At 49.6% G+C, this 15,694-nt stretch overlaps 1 protein-coding gene across 2 annotated transcripts in view; it reads left to right on the top strand.

Annotated features, from left to right (window-relative positions):
- SYN3 (synapsin III) overlaps window positions 1–15,694 on the top strand; it is a 335,882-nt gene that overhangs the window by 305,883 nt on the left and 14,305 nt on the right. For both annotated transcript variants that reach the window (XM_016222964.2, XM_016222974.2), the window contains 2 exons: window positions 10,353–10,495; window positions 13,815–13,889. In XM_016222964.2, the coding sequence (XP_016078450.1) occupies window positions 10,353–10,495; window positions 13,815–13,889 (218 nt within the window). The remainder of the gene's footprint in view (window positions 1–10,352; window positions 10,496–13,814; window positions 13,890–15,694) is intronic.

Genomic DNA, 15,694 nt, shown 5'->3' with positions numbered 1-15,694 from the left:
CAGAGACTGGGCCTTAACTGTGTGTTTAATACAACACTGAGCATTTTATTTTATTGCAGATGTGCTTAAGGACTACTGTAAACAGTGAGCTTACTCTCCCCAACCCACGTTTGCTCTAAGAGCGTGATCCCAATGAATCAATCTCAAATAGAGTTTATACCGTCTTAACAAGTGTAACAGATTTGTCATTTTTCCTGAAGTATGGGCTGGTTGAACCTATAGATTGGTTTATTGGATACTCTCCCCCCGGGGGTTTCTCAGACCTACGTTTTCCATGAGGATCAGGTAGGCTTTCTCCCAGAGATATTGATTGCCCAGAGACTTCTGTCATTTACTGCTAGGGGAGGGTGTCAAAAGTCATAACATTAGTCTCCCATTCCCAAACCCTGCACCACAGTACATTTTACATTTTTAAGAGAAACAACAGCTCTCCACACTTGTCAGACACGCAAATTGCTAGCCCAGGTAGCTCACGCTTCCAGCATTAGGTCACAATACAGTCCTCTCAATGGCGTTGCATCTTTGCAAAGCTGGGGTTTGGGCGCTGGCTGTGCTGAAAAGCAAGTGCCATGTGAATATCAGCATGTGACAGGGAATGAGGGTGACAGTGCCGGTCCGAGTCCGAGGTTGAAGAACCTGGGCAGTGCCCCCTGGACACACACATTCCATTGGCAAGGAATTGTTATTTGAAACAAAATAAAAATATTATGTGGTTGGGTTTTTTTCCAAATAATTACCAAGTCATTCAGACATAACTACTTACCCAGCTAGTTAGCTGTAACCACTCAGTAGTAGGTGGAAGTGCTTGGTAGTTCTCTTGGCCTAGGAAGGCCAGGAGATAATTCCTGAGAGGGGAGCCGGGAACCCAGAAAGTCTGGGAGTTCCTGCATTAGTAGGCTGTTTGCAGCTTTCATTCCCTTCTCAGCTTTCAGTGCTGAGCTCAGGAACGGACTCTGAACGGAACAGCCCGAGAGCCTGGGAGCTGCACTATGGTGGGAAGCTGGGGGGTAGGGAGAGACACAGCCTGTCCCTCTTCTCCCCACCTCACTCGCTCTTCATGAACAGACACCACTTCAGAATGAGCTGGATGCACAACTTCCTGTTATAAAAACAGAGAAACAAGCATCCATTTGTGTCCCAAGGTCGTGGTTGTATTATCTCGAACTAGGAGTGGCCTGAATATCCAGCTGGCCCTGCCGGCTAATTCTTGCCCGAAAGAGAGACCACAAAGCAAAGGCTCTAAAGCTATGGTTGTTATTGTTGGTAGATGGCCTCCCAGCTCTTAGCTTATTCGTAAATAACCTGGTTCAGTAAATTGCCTCATGCAGTCATCTTTGTGGGAAAAAAGCAACTTTGTCTGGGCTGTCCCACTGGGGAGGAGCACACTACAGGCTTGGCCTTCTGTGGAAACCTGAAGGAGAGGGATTTGGACGGGGTGAGACGCTGGTCACACTTGCCCGAAATGTTTTCCAGGCTATTAAATAGGGCAGTGGACTTCCTTCAGTTGCTCATATGTCTCTGTATTGGGATTAATTCCAAACTGTTATCTGGGCAGGATGTTGGCCCCATTTCCTGTGTGATGAGCATGAATCCCCACTAGCCCTTAGCTTCCATATGATGTTAAGGCTCAGTTTTCTTGTTTTTGTTTTTGTTTTTGTTTAATTTATCTTTATTGTTGAGAGTATTACAGGTGTCTCATTTTCCCCCCAATTGACCTGCTCCACTTGGCTCCCACCCCTCCCCAGGCCTTCACCCCGTTATTAACTGTGTCCATGGGTTATGCATATAACTTCCTTGGTTAATCTCTTCCCACCCTCCACCCCCCTTCCCTCTTTCCTCTTAAATATGATCGCCTGTTGCATGAGCCCATGTCTCTGGATCTATTCAGTTCATCAGATTATTTTGTTCATTAGCTTCTTCTTAAAGAAGACCCTTCAACTTTTCCTGTAGTGCTGGTCGGGTGGTGATGAACTCTTTTAGCTTTTCCTTGTCTGAAAAGCTCTTTATCTGACCTTCAATTCTAAATGATAGCTTTGCTGGGTAGAGCAATCTTGGTTGTAGTTCCATGTTTTTCATCACTTTGAATATTTCTTGCCACTCCCTTCTGGCCTGCAAGGTTTCTGTTGAGAAATCAGCTGACAGTCGTATGGGTGCTCCCTGTAGGTAACTAATTGCTTTTCTCTTGCTGCTTTTAAGATTCTCTCTTTGTCTTTAACCTTGGCATTTTAATTATGATGTGTCTTGCTGTGGCCTCTTTGGGTTCCTCTTGTTTGGGACCCTCTGTGCTTCCTGGACTTGTAAGTCTATTTCTTCTCCCAGGTAGGGGAAGTTTACTGTAATTACTTTTTCAAACAGGTTTTCAGTTCCTTGGTCTCTTTCTTCCCTTTCTGACACCCCAATAATACGAATGTTGGGCCTCTTGAAGTTGTCCCAGAGACTCCTTATATACTATTTTCATATTTCTGGATTCTTCTTTCTTTTTGCTTTTCTGGTTGGGTGTTTTTTGTTTCCTCATGTTCCAAATTGCTGATTTGATTCTCAGCATCCTCTACTCTACTGTTGATTCCCTGTAAATTATTCTTCATTTCAGTTCTTGTAGCCTTCATTTCAAATTGGTACTTTATTATGTTATCGATTTTCTCAGTTATTTCCCTAACCATCTGCTTAAACATCCTTATAAACAAAACTCTGAGCTCTATATCTGTTAGCTTGTTTGGATCTATTTCATTTAGTTCCTCTTCTAGAGATTTCTTCTGTTCTTTCCTTTGTGACATGTTTCTTTGCCTCCGCATTTTGGCTGCTTCCAGGTGTTTGTTTCTATGTATTAGGTAGAGCTGCTATGTCTCCTGGAATTGGTAGATTGGCTTTGTGTAGTAGGTGTCCTGTAGGGTCCAGTGGCTCAGCCTCTCCAATCACCTGAGCTGGGCCTTCTAGGTGCTCCCCTGTGTGGGCTGTGTGCACTGTCCTGTTGTAGTTGAGCCTTGGTTGCTGTTGGCATTACTGGGAGGAACTGACCCCCAGACAATCAGCTGTGAGGACCAGCTGCAACTACAGCCAGAGAGCTGCTGTGCTGGAGACACCCTTATGGAGCAGGATTTACTTCAGTGGGGCTTTGGTGTTCACCAAGTGCGCCCCTTGAGTGTCACTCGTGGATGTGGTAGGGTTGTAATCCAGCATGTTTGAGTCTGACCACCAGGTGCACTGTCTCTGGGGCCTCCCAGGAGGTGCAAAGTGAGCCTGTGCCAGTGCCTTGCCCAGGGCCACCCAGCATGAGCTACACAGCAAACCGTAGTTGGCTGCTCCTTGTGCTGGGCTTGGAGGTGCCCAGGAGAGGCCAAGCTATGAGCCAATGCAGCTGCCACTAGTGCCAGGCCTGGGGCCACTTATCAAGCCGTATGGGGCCCGCTGCTGCTTGTTTGAGAGATTTTAGGAAAGTCCTAAGCATGAGGCTCGAGAGGCCACTTGCACAGAAAAGCCCCTGGAAATGGCCTGGATGAGCTGCAGGTGGGGAGGGGCGGGGCCTCTGGGAATCATGGGGCGGGGCCAAAGGTGCGAGTCAGGTGCTGGCGACACAAATATGGCGCCTGCCTGCGGGCTGTGTGCGGGGAGGACTCGCCACAGGAGCCCTGGCCTCCGCCAGCCCCTCTGCCCGGGAGGAAGCCGCCCTCCACCTCTCACCCTGACTCCAGGCAGGTCAGTTCCCCCCCGAGTGTCCCGGGTCCTTTCAGGCTGCTGCCCGGCGCTGGGCTCAGAGGGAGCGTCCGAGTGAGTCCGCGCCGGGCCCTTTAGAGGAGCTGCTGGGGCTCCCGCAGCCTCCGAGACCCTCAGGGACAGTCCCCGCTGGTTTCACAGCCTGGAGTTGTGGGGACGTCTCTTCCCGGCCCTGGAGCCCTGGGCTGGGGGCCTGCTGTGGGGCTGGGACCCCTCCCTCCCTCCTCCGGGAAACCTCCACCTCGGAGATTCCCTCCCGGGTTTACCCGTAGCACCGGGGGTGGGCCCGCGGCCTCGTCTCGGATTCAGCCCCACCCGCCCGCGTCTCCGCCCCTCCTCCCGCTCTCAGTGCTGCTTCAGCTCCCTGGGGCTTCTGTGCAGCCAGGTCCCAGGAGGCTCTGAGTGACGGTGGTTCTGTATCTTAGTTGTGATTCTGATGTGGTTGCAGGAGGCGGCGGGTGCAGCTGTGACCTGCGCCGCCATCTTGTTTCTCCTCAAGGCTCAGTTTTCTATCAACGCTTGTGCATCTCTTTTCAACAGGCAGCATCGGTCCCAGGGCCATTGCACCTCCTTTCCCTCCGCCTAGAATCTGTTCATCAGATATTCCACGTTTGGTCCCTTTATTCGTTCTTTCAGCAAATATTTTTGAGTACCTACTGTGTGCCAAGCACTGTGCTGGGTATTAAGGTTATAAGAGGAAATGGTAATAATAATAGTTACCATTTAGCAAGTGCTTGTGATGAGCCAAGTGTTCTAAACCATTAATACATCGTATCTCATTTAATGCTCAACAATAATCCAATGTTCAACAATAACCCAGCAAGTTATCCACATTTGACATGGAGTAGCTACTTTATGTCAGCAAGTTACCCACATTTTGCTGATAAGGAAAGTGAGACACAGAGAGGCTAAGTAACTTCCCCAAGGTCACACAGCTAGGAAGTGAGGGAGCTGGGGTATGAGCTTGCATTCTTAAACACTCCATTACATTGTCTCTCTAGCAAGACACAGGAGGTCCCTGGTCATACTGGCTTACACTTCAGTGGAGGAGACAGACAATATACACATTAACAGTCATTTCAGATAGTCAGACTGTAAGAAAAAGGGTAATAATAATAAACCAGGGTAATTCAGTAGAGCCTTCCCAGAGTGGGCAGGGCAGAGTAGCTACTTTATACCAAGAGTTGGAAAAGCCTCCACTATGGGGTCTTCTGGGTTGAGACCTGAAAAAAAGGGCCTTGGGAAGGTTTTCAGGAAAACTGACCAAGCAGGAGTAATAGCAAGTACAAAGGCACTGAGGCAGGGCCAAGTTTGGCTGAGTGTAAAAGAGAGATGACCAGGAACCACATGATACAGGGTTGGGCTTTTCAACCTGGGCTGCACACAACTGCCTGGGGAGCTTCCAAAAATCCTGATTCCTTGGTCCATGCCCAGAGATTCTGGGGAAATCAGTCTGAGGTTTTTGGCTTGGGCAAGAGGAATTTTAAAAGGACATGGTTGCAGTGGTCCAATGCAGGATGATGGTGGCTTGGACCAGTGGAGGTGGCAGCATCTCTCTTTTAGCCCCTGCTCCCTCCACACAGGATTTTAAATGGCTCCGGGCTGGCCCCTCTCACTCCCAGCCCACCTGTTGTCCATAGAAACACTCACTTTTTTAGCCCGGGTAACCTGAAGGCTAAGAAGGCTAACCCAGGGCACCGGCCCTGTCTTGCTGAGCGTTCCACTGAAGCTCTTACCAGACGTATCAAGAGGAGTAGTTAGGCTGCCACAACTTCTTCCAAAGAAATCATCATCTCCAAATCTTTCATCCCCAGCAGCCCCACTTTGTTACAGCAGCGTGAGTGAGCCCAGCAGTTCTTGGCCACCGTGGCCTCTGTCACAGCTCGCTTTGGGAGGCAGCATCTCTGTCTTCTTGCTTTGGCTCTGAGACAGTCATTTGTCAAGGCTGCCCAGAGAAACAGAAGCAATACAAAGTGTATATATAGAGAGAGAAAGATTTGTTTAAGGAACTGGCTCACACAATTCCAAAGTCCAAAATCTGCAGAGTAGGCTGGCAGACCCAAGACGCGGGAAGGAGCCAGTGTTGCAGTTCGAGTCCAAAGGCTGCCTGCTGCAGAATCCCCTCTTGCTCAGGAGAGAGAGGCCAGCCTTTTGTTCCAGACGATCCTTCAACTGATTGGATGCGGTCCACCCAGATTATGGAGGGCAACTTGCTTTACTCAACGTCTGCCAATTCAAATGTGAATCTCATCCCAAACCCCCTCACAGGAACATCTAGAATAATATTTGATCAAATATCTGAGCACCGTGGCTGAGCCAAGTTGACACATAAAATTAAATATCACAGACAGGAGGCAATCCATCTTTCTTCCTCTCACCTTATTATATTCACAGACTATTTCCGAAAAGTACCCAAAAAACTTATCACCAAGGGCCTTAGGGTTTAAAGTAAAGAGAGACTTATTTTTTTCCCAGATTTCTTTTTTATGTCTGACTTTTTGCCATAAATATATATTGCTTTTTCAAATAAAAAATGAACTATAAAAAATGGACCAAAGTGATCATTGGATTGTATTTTATTGGTCACCTGCAAACCACTTTGTTCAGATCATGCTTTAAGGAGACAAGGTGAGTCCATGAGCCCACACTTAGGGATGTTCTAGGAACATCCAGTCAGCAGTATTGTTGGCATCTGTTACACATCAGAGTCCTCTGTAGGCAGAGCCCAGAACCTCGTGCTGATGTTAATCCCAAGAATGGCTCTAATCCTTTTAGGTACCTGGTGGTTTATCCCCTTAGGAAGACTGAATCACGTTACAGACCAAAGTTCCCTTTCCTGTGATGGACACATCAAAGGGGTCACCCCCTCGACCAGACACCTCATGTGCACCTTTAACATCTATGCAGAATTTTAGGGCCTCGCTTTTGTCTTTCTCCTCTAGCCCTGTTTTTGTTTTTTTTTAACCTATCATTATGGTGAGAATTTTCAAATATACACAAAAGAAGGAAACACGGCCAGCTGTATCCCTATGTCCCAATCACCCGACTTCAGCCATCAGTCAGTGACGGTCATTTTATTTTACACGCCCCTCCACACCTCCTCTCTAACACCACCAGACACTTGTTCATTTTTTAAAGATGAAATCTAATTTTCAGACGATAACATTTGCCCTTCTGAAGTGTACAATTCAGTGGTTTTGTGTGATTTTTAGTATATTCACAAGGTGGAATCCTCACCATCTGTAATTCCAAGACCCCATACCCACTGGCAGTCACTCCCATCCTGCTTCCCCCCAGCTCCTGGCAACCAAAAAACTTAGTAATAACTCTTCAATGTCATCTAATGCATAGTCCATGTTCAGAGGTACCCTGTTAATTGAGTTAGTTGTTCTCAGCATATCCAAACAAGGCCTTCATACTTCCCATAGTTGGGATGACTCAGGTCTCTTTTGATCTATAACTGTTCCCTTCCCTCTGTTGTTTTTTTGCCTGTCATTTATTTGTTGAAGGAAAACAAGTCATTTTCCTGTAGAGTTTCATACATTCTGAATTTGACTGATGACAGCTTCATGGTGTTTATCGCCTGCATTTGCCTGTAAACTGGTAGTTGGCTATAAACACTTGATCTGATTCAGGACTCGGGTTTTGGCAAGAATACTTTATAGTTGATAGTGGGTGTTTCTCTGATGTGTCTGGAGATAGTGGGTGTTTCTCTGATGTGTCTGGAGACATACTCATGTCTGGCTTTCTTTTCAAGTTTAAGACTGATCTGTGAGTACAGGTGTTGCCTGCCTGATTTACACACTAGGAAGTTCCCTGTCAGCCCTCCCCAGTGGTCTTGGCATTGACCACTGTTGCCTACATCTGTTACTGCATTAGGATGATTGGTGCAGAGAGATGAGGTTCTAATTCTCTTACTCCTGGTGCATTTATTAGCTAGAATTCATCTAAAATGTAGAACTTTTCTTCATTATTCAGGATGATAAATACAGGAGGTAGATTTGGAGCTGGATGTGTGATTGTATAAATAACTGTATTAAAAAGTATTGATTGTTGGTTTAAGGTCAGCAAAGAATCTCAACGATTAGCCAACTAAAGAGAACCAACTTTTACTGAGCAGCTACTAGGTGCCAGGCACTATGCTAGGGAAATCCTTGGGCATCCATTATAATTTAAAATAAAAATAATAATAATTCTGCAAAGTAGTTGTCATTATCACATTTAACAGATAAGGAAACTAAAGCTTAGAGGAGTAATTTAAATAAGGTCAGATAGCTGGAAACAGGTGTAAGAAGGGTGCAGCAAAATCATGAGTGACATGGAGCTGAGAGGGACAGTTGACAAGTCAGGTGACACAATCAATGTTGAACAGATGAAAATAAGAGAGCCCCACATGTACCCCGGTATTAAAACCTGCTCTGGGATTAAAATCACTTGAGTTCCAGCTCGGAGAGATGTGGATCATCAGTGCCGTGTGTTTAAAAATGACCTGGAGATATTAGCTTAGAACGACCCCCATATGGAGCTTAGAAAAGCTAACATTGTATTAAGCTGCATTAATAGGCAAGATGATTAATAGGCTCAAAGCTCTGTTGAGATAATAATCGTAAATCTCTTGTTCCCTGTTGCATCCCCAGCCTCCGGCAGCAGATCTGGGAAAACATTCAGTAATTATCTGGATATAAACAGCACTCGGTACATATCTGTGATGCTGAGATGCATGTATTCAATCATTAACAGCGGCTTAAACACGATTGGGGTTCACTTGTCTTCCACATGAGATTCCAAGCATACACCCCCAAAGGGCTGGGGACTCCGTGGCGCGGGGAATCCAGCTTCCCCATCTTAGCACCCGGCCATCCTTAAGGTGCGACTCCCATCCTGTGGTCCAGGGAGGCATCTCCAGCTCCCACCATCGGGCCTACATCCCGGCCAGGGAGAAGAAGGAAAGGGAAGGGAAGGGAAGGTTCCCTTTGTCTGAAAGCCGCCACCCCGAGTCTGCTCACATCGTGCCTACTCACAGTCCTTGACCGGACTTGGAGACTCGGCAGATCTACCTGTAAGGGGGCTGGGACAAAGGCATCTTTAGCTGAATGCCCAGATGCCCAGATGAAGCTTAGGCGTCCTATTTCTGAAGGAGGGGGGAACAGCAAGCAGTAAGCCTTCGCAGTCCTAAAACAGAGGTTCAGCCGTGAATGGGAGGAGGCACAATGCCACTGCCACTGGGAAAAAGAAGCGGGAAAGCTGAGGAGCTGGGAAAGGAATGGAAAATAGGGAACGCCAACCTGGTCACTTTTATTTTCTCTGCAAAGTGGGACTCAAGAGTCGTGGCTGAGGGGCTGGGACTCTCAGAGAGCCGCGAAGAGAGAAGGTCTGCGAAGCCTCACTCCCCACGGTCGTTTGTGATCTGTTAGGGTGGAAGAGCAGCCTGGTAGACACCCTGAGATGCTTCGAAGCACAGCTGTGCTTAGGGAGTCCTGGGTGCCATGCCCGCTCTGTGCTTAGCTGCAGAAATCTGTTTTTCTGTTAAATGGCCATTTTAATGCCCACCATGCCTGCCTCACAGTCCTGTTTTGAGTCCCACAGGAGAGCTGTGAGGAGGTTTTCTAAGTACCAAAGGTGGGGCAGGTGTGGATGGGCCTCACCATGGAGGAACGGAGTTGTCAGGCAATGCTGAGCCTCAGATGAAGGCAGGAAAGGGCTAGAAGGAGAGATTGTGGCAACAGGACTGTCTCCCACACAGGCTGCCAGCACCCGCCGGGCCTGTCCAGGATCTGGGCTCTGACCCACTTCTGGCCCAGCCTCAGAACCCCTCTGCTGTCCAGCTGAGGGTAACGGGAAGGGACAACCCACCCAGCTGTCCACAGCTCTGGGAGTCAGCTCTGCTCTGTCTTAAATTACTATCACAGAGCCTTGGCTTCATCTCCTGCACTTGGCCTTGGAAGGTCTTCTGGGATCTCTCCTGACCCCAGGGCACCATGCTGTGTTCCTGGAGCCAGTAAACAGTGTGAGTTTCTCCCCTGGGCCTTTGGCCTAGCACAGCTCGCCTGTCCAGTGCATGCGTGCACACACACACTGCCTGCATGCACAATCATCACATACCACATACCACACATACAACACATAACACATATCACATGCACACACAAATACACTACACGTATATACCACAAATTAGGCTACATTTTAGTTTAAACTCCTCTCCTTCCAGGGGCTTTCCAGAGCCTTCGGGCTAAAATCTAGCCCCTTACTAAGCTATTGAGGCCATCCGTAGCCTGTTCTCTGATGACCCTCTTCAGATACTGCCCCATGGGCCAGTCTGAACCCACTGGCCATCCCCACCCCATGCAGCTCCTTCTGCCTCTGCTTTGCCCTCCCTGAACCTCTCCAGAGAATCCCTCACTGGGCAGTCCCCCTGGAAGTCACATTTATTCTTTCAAACCGTGTTCAGCGCTCGCCTCCTCTATGAAGATTCCCCTGACTACCCAAGGAGTAGCTCCCTTCCTCTCCCACAGGCACGTGGTGGAACGACTCCTTCCCGATGTTAGTACCCCACCGGGCAGGGGGCCTTCTCAGTCGCTGTACGTGGAGCACTGGGTCCTGGCGTTGGGTAGGTGCTCACCTTCTCGCCCTCCCAACAGATCAAAGTGGAAAACCAGCATGACTACCAGGACATCACCAGCATGGTGGCGATGGCCAAAACCTACGCCACGACCGAGGCCTTCATCGACTCCAAGTATGACATTCGCATCCAGAAAATTGGATCCAACTACAAGGCTTACATGTGAGTCCCTGGCGGGGACTGGGGAGCGGGGAGGAGGGGTGGGAGGAGAGTTGGGGGAGGTGAGACTGGAGATGCAGGTCCAGCCCTGTGTCCCCGGCCCCAGGCGGAGACCATCCACACATCACCATTTCCCCTTTCTTTCTCCTTTCCTGACCTTCTCTGGTCTGTGAGCTGAGGGCTGATGTTCCATCATGGCTTATCCCAGGGTGGAACTCTGTCTGCCCAGACGAGGGCTGTCTCTCCAGAGGAAGGAAGACACGGACATGTTTAGGGAAACTTTGAGCACATGCAGGACGCATGTCACAGGAGACAAGACTGAGAGAGAAACTTGGGGACAGATCAAGGAGGGCCTCCAATGCTTCGTTGAAGGTTGTGGATTTTCTTCTACTCTCTTCCAAGTGGAAGATCTGGCCTGAATTAATAAAAAGGTGGCTCTGGGGCTGCAGGCTGCAAAGGGGCTTCTCTAGAACCGATAAGACCAGTTAGGAGACTATCTCAGAGTTCTCTGACTGCGAGCAACAGAAACCACCCCTGACTAATTTGATGGAGCTTTGTAAAGGGGATTTATTAGAAAACCATGGTTGTTCAGAAACTTAAAACAAACAACATCACTCAATTATCAGTTTCAGGAATATTGGGATCCAGGGCAGCCTCAGGGATCTAGGTAGCCAGAAGCCATAAACAATCTTCATGGCACCCTGACTGGGAAGCGACTCTCCCCTAATCATCTTCAGGACTCAAGTCAAGACGGTGATTCCATGGAAACAGCGCTGATTAGTCCCAGTCTGGCCACAGCTTTTTGGTTAAAGAAAGGCAGAAAAGCAGCATGGAGAGTCCCGTCGAGACAGCATGCAACATGGGCAGGAGCATGCCCCAGTGCAAATGGGGGAAAGAATGAGTGACAGAAAATCCAGCGCATCCCCCCCAGGGGTGGCTCGGGCAAAGGGTGACTCACCCTGGTGCTGTGGTTATGAGGAAGAGTGGGGGTTCCTGACGAGCTGGGAGGGCTCTGTCTTTAGAGACATCTTATCTGCTCCGAGGCTCTCTGTCTCTCGCTTTGGAATGTTGTTGTTGGTTCCACTTGAAATGATGAGACCCCAGAGAGCCGACCAGTGCCTGCGTGCCAAGTGTTTACGGAGCCCTGACTGCGTGAACGGCTCCATACTGAGGGCTGCAGCGGCTAGCCGCCTGTGGACAGTTGGAGATCTCTGTGTGCTTCTGTGTGGCGGAGTTTATGCGCTAGGTCAGGGTCAGCAAACCACAGCCCACAGCCCAAATCCAGCGGCCACCTGTTTCTGTAAATGCAGTTCTATTCATCACAGCCATACACATCCATTGATGCATGATCTCGGGTTGCTTTTGCACTACCTGGGTTGCCCGGACAGGGGGTCAGCAAATTTTTCTCTAAAAGGCCAGATGGTAATGGGGGGGCCTTGCATGCCGTATAGTCCCTGTTGTAACAGCTCTGCTCTGCCGTTGCCTGGGAAGCTGGAGAAGATGCAGGCAGTGGGCCTATTTCTTCCAAAGTGATGGAGCCAGTTCTCAGGGAACACTTCAGCCCTGTCCTTCCAATCGCTCACGTCCACCCATGAGCCAGGCCAGACCTGCCACTGCTCTCAGATGCCCTCGGGGTGATGATGTCCCCTCCTCCCCGCCCCCTCGGAGTTAGGGAACATCCTTGTGCCCCAGTCCGGTGCATTCCTGAGGCCTCCACTGCCCCTCATGACATCACTTCCCTCCCCTCCTCATAGTTAGAGTTTCCACTTGACATTGACGACACCTTGGCCCAGCTTCTCTTCTTGAGGATTACCTCATTGCCGCATTCTTTATGCTGAGCCTTTCTTCCCTGACAGCTCCAATTTGTCATTAGTTACAGCGTTTCCTGGACCCTGAGCTGGCCCACATCCGAGGGAGGGGGTTCGTGTCAGACCTCAGGGTAGAGCCTCCTCTCCGCCCTTGACCGTCCACCCTCCTCGCTGGCCCACTCGCCGCCCTGCGCTCGGCCTTTGCGCTTGTTGCTTCTGGAGTGTCGTTCCCCAGTCCTCTCAGCAGATAGACCCAGGAAAGGTATGTGTGTACCTTAACCACGTACACACACCTATCCGACTGTGTCTAAAGCTAAATCGAGTTCAAGCTGATGCCTCAGACTTTCACGTAGTCCCACAGGGCTCACTTTGGCCTTCCCAGGTGGCTTATCCAACCTTCCCACTCCAACAGGGAAGACCCTGGCTCCCACCATCTGCCGTCCACTTACTTGTAAGTCCCAGGATACGTGCACAGCTGCAGAACCAATGCTCCGCAGCCCCATGGGAAATGCTTTACCAGCTGCAAGATAGGGCTTATGGACAGTTCCTTTTCTACTGAGTCACCAGTCTCCACTCATTTCCAAGGTCACGTAGGCCGGCTCCTTGATCCCCAGCCCCACCGTCTTCAATGTCAGGCATTTGCAGCCCAGATAGAGAGATCCTTTTGCCAGTCTACATTCCATCATCCATTCCCGCAGCTGCATCACACTGGGGCCAACCAACTCTCTTCCCCAAGCCTGTGATGGGCCCTGCCGTGGAGAGTCGTCAAGAGCGTGGAATTTCAGATACGGCCTGGTGGCTCTGCCACTAAGTGGGAATGATGATAAAATAATGTCCATCTCATTAGGTTCAGTGAGGCTGAAATAAGCCAGTGCTTATAGAGCCCTCAGACCATGTCTCACACATAGAAAGCACTCGTTAAATGTCAACTCTCACTGTCATTATCTGCTTGGAAGGAGAGCAGTCTGGCTCTGTTCCCGCTGCTCCTGGCGTTTGAATGCCTTCTTTTCTTGTTTCCACTCACTGAAAAATAATAGTAGCACCCGTTGTACTAAGAGATTCATGGGAAGATTTCCTTCAACCCACATTATACCCTGTAAGGATGGTACTTTAATTATTCCCATTTCACCAGTGAGACAAAGACTCAGAGATGTTGACCATAGTGATACAGCTAGAAAGTGCTGGAGCCAAGGTCCAAGCTCATATCTGTCTGACTCAAGTCAGCTTTTACCTTCTCTTACCCCAATATAGGTCCCAAGATAACAATCCCTACTCATTCTCCAAGACACATCTCAATGGCCACCTTCTGGGGCCACAGTAAGTGACTCTGGTTTCTTCTTTGCTTCCCCAGAGCTCTTCTCTCCTTATGTAGATCACTAACCCTACCATGCCTACCCTCTGGCTTTAGGCCAGTCTGCCCTTCTAGGCAGCGAGCAGCCTGGGGAGCTGTCATCTCTGCACACTCAGTGACAGATGTCCCTAATTCCCTCCCTGTATTATTGGTTCTGATACAGGAGAACCTCCATCTCTGGGAACTGGAAGGCCAACACAGGCTCTGCCATGCTGGAGCAGGTGGCCATGACGGAGAGGTAAGACACAAAGAAGGTGCTAAGGGAAAAGCAGCAGCCGCGGTGGGAGATGGGTGAGGAAGACAAGGGGTCTTTAAGGAATGCCACCTCGCCCTCTGGCTTGTGCCTCACCACCCACAGGGCACCTTCCTAGGCATGGTCCCCTTTACTGCCCATAACAATCTGCAGGGCAGGTATTATAATCACCCCATTTTTGAGATGGAAGAAGAAAGTTCAGAGAAGGAACGTGACTTGTCCAGGGTCACAGAGCTGATCAATAGAGCTGAGAATAGAACCCTGATTTCTTGACTTCAAATCCAAGGGTCTCTGCCCAGCTGCTGCAGAGGGAGAGCAGGGAGTCCTTGCCAGCCCCTCCCTGCTCGGACAGCAGCTTGGAAGCATTCTGGTAGGGGACCAGGCCTATTGGAGTAGCCAGTCCTCTCTCAGACTTATTTCCATCTCAGTGTGAGGAGGGAGAGGTTGGTTTCCTGTGAATCACGACTGTGGCAGCCCTGTGCTCTGGCTGAAGGTCCCTCACATCTTTCTCCTTGAAACACTGCTGTGAGCCACCCTCACCTGAGGAAGGGTCAGTCGCCTGCTCTCAGGGTCAGCAGCGCGCAGGCCCATACACACGCACATGCACACACTCCCGCAGCTTTCCTGCATGCCCGGGCTGGAGGCAGTCATGGACCCCATGCTCCAGTCTCTCCCACACTGCTCCATCTATGAAGTCCCTTTCTTGGCCCTGGTGGAGGGGGCAAGGCTGTTCCCCATGGGGTGCACTCCAGTAGGTGACCCAGAAGTTCATCGTTTGAAAACGACCTCTAGAAACCAGTTGCCTCTGGCCCTAGGGCCAGACGTCCATCCTCCATTGAGAAGAAACCTGATTCAGGAGCATGTCTCAGGGCACCATCCTCCCTAAGCTGGAGGTGCCCCACAGTCAGCCATCGGTGCCAAATACTGGCACCCAGATCAGAGGGCCCAAGGGGCTCTTAGAGCTCCGAGGACCAAAGCTGCCCCCAAATGTGGCTGCACAATAGAATCACATGGGAAACTATAAAAATGTACAGAGATTATTCTAACATAGGGCAGTGCCCCCAAATCAGGCTGTCTGTGTGTGTGTTTGCTTAATTCTCCTAGTGATTCTAATGTACAACCTGAGTCAGACCTAGGCCTTCCCATTTTTCAGATAAGGAAACTGAGGCTGCAAGCAGGAAAGGCTCACCCAAAATTATAGAGGGAATTAACAGCAAGCATCTGGGTCACTGGTCTCCCATGTGGCAGGAGGACAGTCATGATGTTCTGACTGAGAGGAAGGGTGGCTTCGCGGACTGTGGAATCAGATGGGATCTGGGTTTGGAAGCCGCACAGTCACTTCTTATCCCCTCTGAGCCTCAGTCTCCTCATCAGCAAAATGGGTTAAACCTTCCTGATAGAGTTGTGGGGGTTAGAAAAAATGAGGAGTCAGCCCCTACAGGATGCCTGGCACATGTTAGGAGTTTAATAGGCATGAGTTTTCGCCCTTCCTTTTACTTCTATGATCTCATGTGCTACAGCTGAATGAGAGAATTGAACTAGGAGCCAGGAGATCTGGGTAACCCAGGCTCTATTACCATCTTGCTGTGTGACCTGGCCAAGCCGCTCTCCCTCTCTGGGCCTCAGTGGGCACTGGCAGATAAGATGAGAGCGTTGTTCTAAGAGCAGTTGAGCCATGATCTCTCTTCATTCCAGGCCTATGGCTCAGAGACACAAATAGATCTCAGAGCAGGCGTGCCCCGTGTGACCCTGGGGAGTGGGGAGAGAAGCAAGAACATTGACACAAAGTC

This window comes from Miniopterus natalensis, chromosome 2 (assembly GCF_054644295.1).
Source record: "Miniopterus natalensis isolate mMinNat1 chromosome 2, mMinNat1.hap1, whole genome shotgun sequence".
Classification (NCBI taxonomy): domain Eukaryota; kingdom Metazoa; phylum Chordata; class Mammalia; order Chiroptera; family Miniopteridae; genus Miniopterus; species Miniopterus natalensis.
The sequence above is the reverse complement of the archived record's forward strand: the minus strand, read 5'-3'. Positions and strand labels throughout refer to the sequence as shown.